General features: G+C 35.6%; 1 protein-coding gene across 1 annotated transcript; it reads left to right on the top strand.

The window, feature by feature from the left end:
• The first annotated feature begins 1,595 nt into the window (after window positions 1-1,595).
• LOC104818082 (protein GRIM REAPER) lies at window positions 1,596-2,481 on the top strand. The gene has a single exon (XM_010547536.2). It carries the CDS (start codon window positions 1,809-1,811, stop codon window positions 2,289-2,291), a length of 483 nt encoding a protein of 160 aa, XP_010545838.1. The 5' UTR covers window positions 1,596-1,808; the 3' UTR covers window positions 2,292-2,481.
• Window positions 2,482-3,269: the final 788 nt, after the last annotated feature.

The raw sequence follows: 3,269 nt of genomic DNA, 5'->3' as shown, positions 1-3,269 counted from the left end.
GAGGAGTCATCGACGGGAGCTTCATCAGGTTCAAAGGCAGCGACATGTGACTAACTCCGGGACATCAGGTAAGCGAGGTAAGTCAGGTAAGTTACGCTTTAAATTCCGACGAAAGTCGAAGGATCGACGAAAGTCGATCGGTGCTGGAAACGGCGAATTCCACTAGTGTTTTATTTTGTTATTGTTTTTTCTTGATTGGTTCCTTTCTCCACCAAGGTGGAGATTGTTGGGCCCGCTCGGCCCAGCGGCCCATTTAGTTTTTTGGTGAAAGAAAGGAACGGCCCATCGGCCGAAACGTGGCGTTTTGAGCAACGGGTTAATGAACCCTAACTCTTCGCGAGCATTCGTGGAGTGTGGCGTGTGGCTCGAGGCAGAAGGTTCGAGAGAGACCGGAGGAGAGAAGAAGGCGATGACAACGACGGAGCTTCCCGGCGTCGGTGAAGCTCGGACTCGACGGCGGCTCAAGGTAAGTGAGTCGAGGTCGGTAAGGTGGTTGTTCCTCGTCTTTCTTGGTTGTCTTCGGACTGGTTTTCCGATCGACGAGTCTCCGAGTTGTGGAGCACCGTCGGTTCTTGTTCTCCGATGGTTTCTTCCGTTTTCTAGTGGATTCGCCGGCACCGTCCGGCCGAGATGTAGGCCCGAGGAAACTCGGTAACCGAACTCGTAAAAATCCGTTGTGTTCTTTCGATTCCCGCACGTACGAGAGTCGGAGTGACCGTGAGGATTCTGATACCGACTTCACACTCGAAGAAGTTAATTGTGTTTTCAAGATCTATAGATTTCATTTTGAAAAAAAAAATATTATATATAGCATATATAAATTGTAATATCATATAATTTTTCTACACTAATTCTATGGGATTGATATTTAGATTTTGAGATTTGCCCTTTACTTTTGTGAATACCATACCAAATTGTTGGGTTTCCTAAAATAGGAAAATTTATGGGAGTTGTAACGATGCACATGACTAGTTCTCATATGTTCATGTCCATAAGGGCATATCATGTTGAATTAGGCAGATTTTTTTTCGAAAAATTTAGTGATTAGAACGGATAAGATCCATTTAAATCATCCTAATTGGACATATATATTTAGTAACTACCAATTGATTACGTATGTATTAGTGATTTATTATAAATTATACAAAAAAAGGAAAATATATAAACCTATGGACCATGTTTATATATATACATTAGTCAACCAATATAATTAATGCAAATGAACCACCGAGAATCTAAACCATCCATGCTTTAATCAAAATGATTTACCAAGGTCCAAGGAAATTGGCATGTGGTGCTCGACTATTAATTAACTCATCGTAAATGTCAAATCTTCATTAATTATACTTATATTATACATCATACAACTCTTTCTTTGTGGTTATATATGCATTTAGTTTCTGAAAATGATAATTTTAAGTTTTTATACAATGAAATGATGTATTTTTTTTTTCTTTCAATGGATACATAAAATAAATTCTTTATTTAATATAGATGATATGTAGATGAACATGCTCATAGTATGTGAGAGAAAAGTGATACGTTGTATGTAAACTGTTGGAGGATTTGAAAATTATTTTTCCTGCGATGATTTGTCAAACCACATCACTCGCTTTTGCCAAATTATAAGGAATAAATAAATAAATAAATTATAATTAGGGTTTTTAATTTCTCCGCCTTAAAATACCCTCCATTTGCACACAACACAGATCCTCCCTTGAGCCCCACTCTTCTTTTCTTTCTTTTGCGTTCCAAAGCCAAACCCTCTTTGGCTGATTATCACATTCTCTCCTTTTGCTTTAGCAAAAATGGTCATTAAGAGACCTAATCCTTTCACTAAACTCGCCCTAATCCTCTTTTTCCTCGTGATCACTACCTTTAATCCCCCTCACCTGGGTTTAGCCGACGAAGAAGACCCTGATTTTTATGATCTTGATGAAACTCCCCCAATACTTTCAAATGTTGCCAAATCATCCAAAACCCGACTACTAGTTTCGCACTACAAGAGGATCAGGAAGGGAATGCGATGCCACGTGGAAGGTTACAACATATGCAATGGCGTGTGGGCGAACAACAAGACGAGCTTGCTGCATTGCTGTAAGAAACATTGCCGGAATATTCTCGGCGACAAGAATAACTGCGGTCGGTGCGGGCATAAGTGCGGCTTCGGACAGCGGTGCTGCGGCGGAGTTTGCACTTACGTAGGTTTCAATCCGAGCCATTGTGGCAAATGCAACAAGAAGTGTGAGAATGGGGTTAAATGTGAGTATGGATATTGTGGATATGCTTGATTTTAAAGAAATATTGAATGTTGGGGTTATATTGTAATTTCTGAATTTTGAATTCTTTTTCCTTTGAGAGATATTTTCCTTTTTTTACGTACACGACATTTTAGTGCATACGTACGCGACGGTTTATATGTAAACACAAATCCACCGATTAATAAAAGTGAAATAAAAATACACATATTTCTCTATACTATATTTCTATGTAAAACGCGATTTTTGTAGTGCGCCTGGATGATATTTTCCTGTCTGAATCAATAAAATTTTATTGAAAATTTTAAATGAAGTCTGATTTTTGTATCGAGTTTTTATTGTCACAAAGAGTAAATTCATTGACGTGTTTGTCATTTTACATTACAATAATATTTGTATTTGTTATAAACAATATTCCTATCCTAATATATTTCATTATTTTCAAATATATTTGGTGCATTGTAGTTTAATCTTGCATATATATACATATATTATACGGTATATACATAATATATCACATAAACATTCATCTAAATCAATTTTACACAACGTACGTCTCAAATTCCTTGACCATAAAGTAGTTATATTTATCTATGTTTCTAATCAAGACAAGACATAATGCAGATAATTAGCGTAACAAAAATGGTCTGTCGTAAATCGGACAAAACGAATATAAATAAACTATAGATGTACAGCAGAAAATACCAATAAAAAAGGAAATAAAAAAAGGGATAATCACATAAAAATACCCGAACTTTTACAAAAATCTCAAATAAATACCCAAACTATAAAATTGTCATATAAATACCTGAACTTTTCAAAACTCCCACATAAATACCCAGACTTTTAAATTTTTTCCAAATCAAACAAAGCAACTGCTGACTCAGCAAAAAAAACTGCTGACTCATCATTCAAAAATATTATTAAATATCTAAATATTCATCTACATATATTTAAATTAATATATGTATATAAATTCACATATATATACAAATATATATATATATATAT

This window comes from Tarenaya hassleriana, unplaced genomic scaffold (assembly GCF_000463585.1).
Source record: "Tarenaya hassleriana unplaced genomic scaffold, ASM46358v1 Cleome28, whole genome shotgun sequence".
NCBI classification, from domain to species: domain Eukaryota; kingdom Viridiplantae; phylum Streptophyta; class Magnoliopsida; order Brassicales; family Cleomaceae; genus Tarenaya; species Tarenaya hassleriana.
Note: the sequence above shows the minus strand (reverse complement) of the source record. Positions and strands in the feature narration are given on the sequence as shown.

Coding starts and splice junctions, on each gene's coding strand:
- LOC104818082 (XM_010547536.2), top strand. CDS start 1,809: ATGGTCATTAAGAGACCTAATCCTTTCACTAAACTCGCCCTAATCCTC.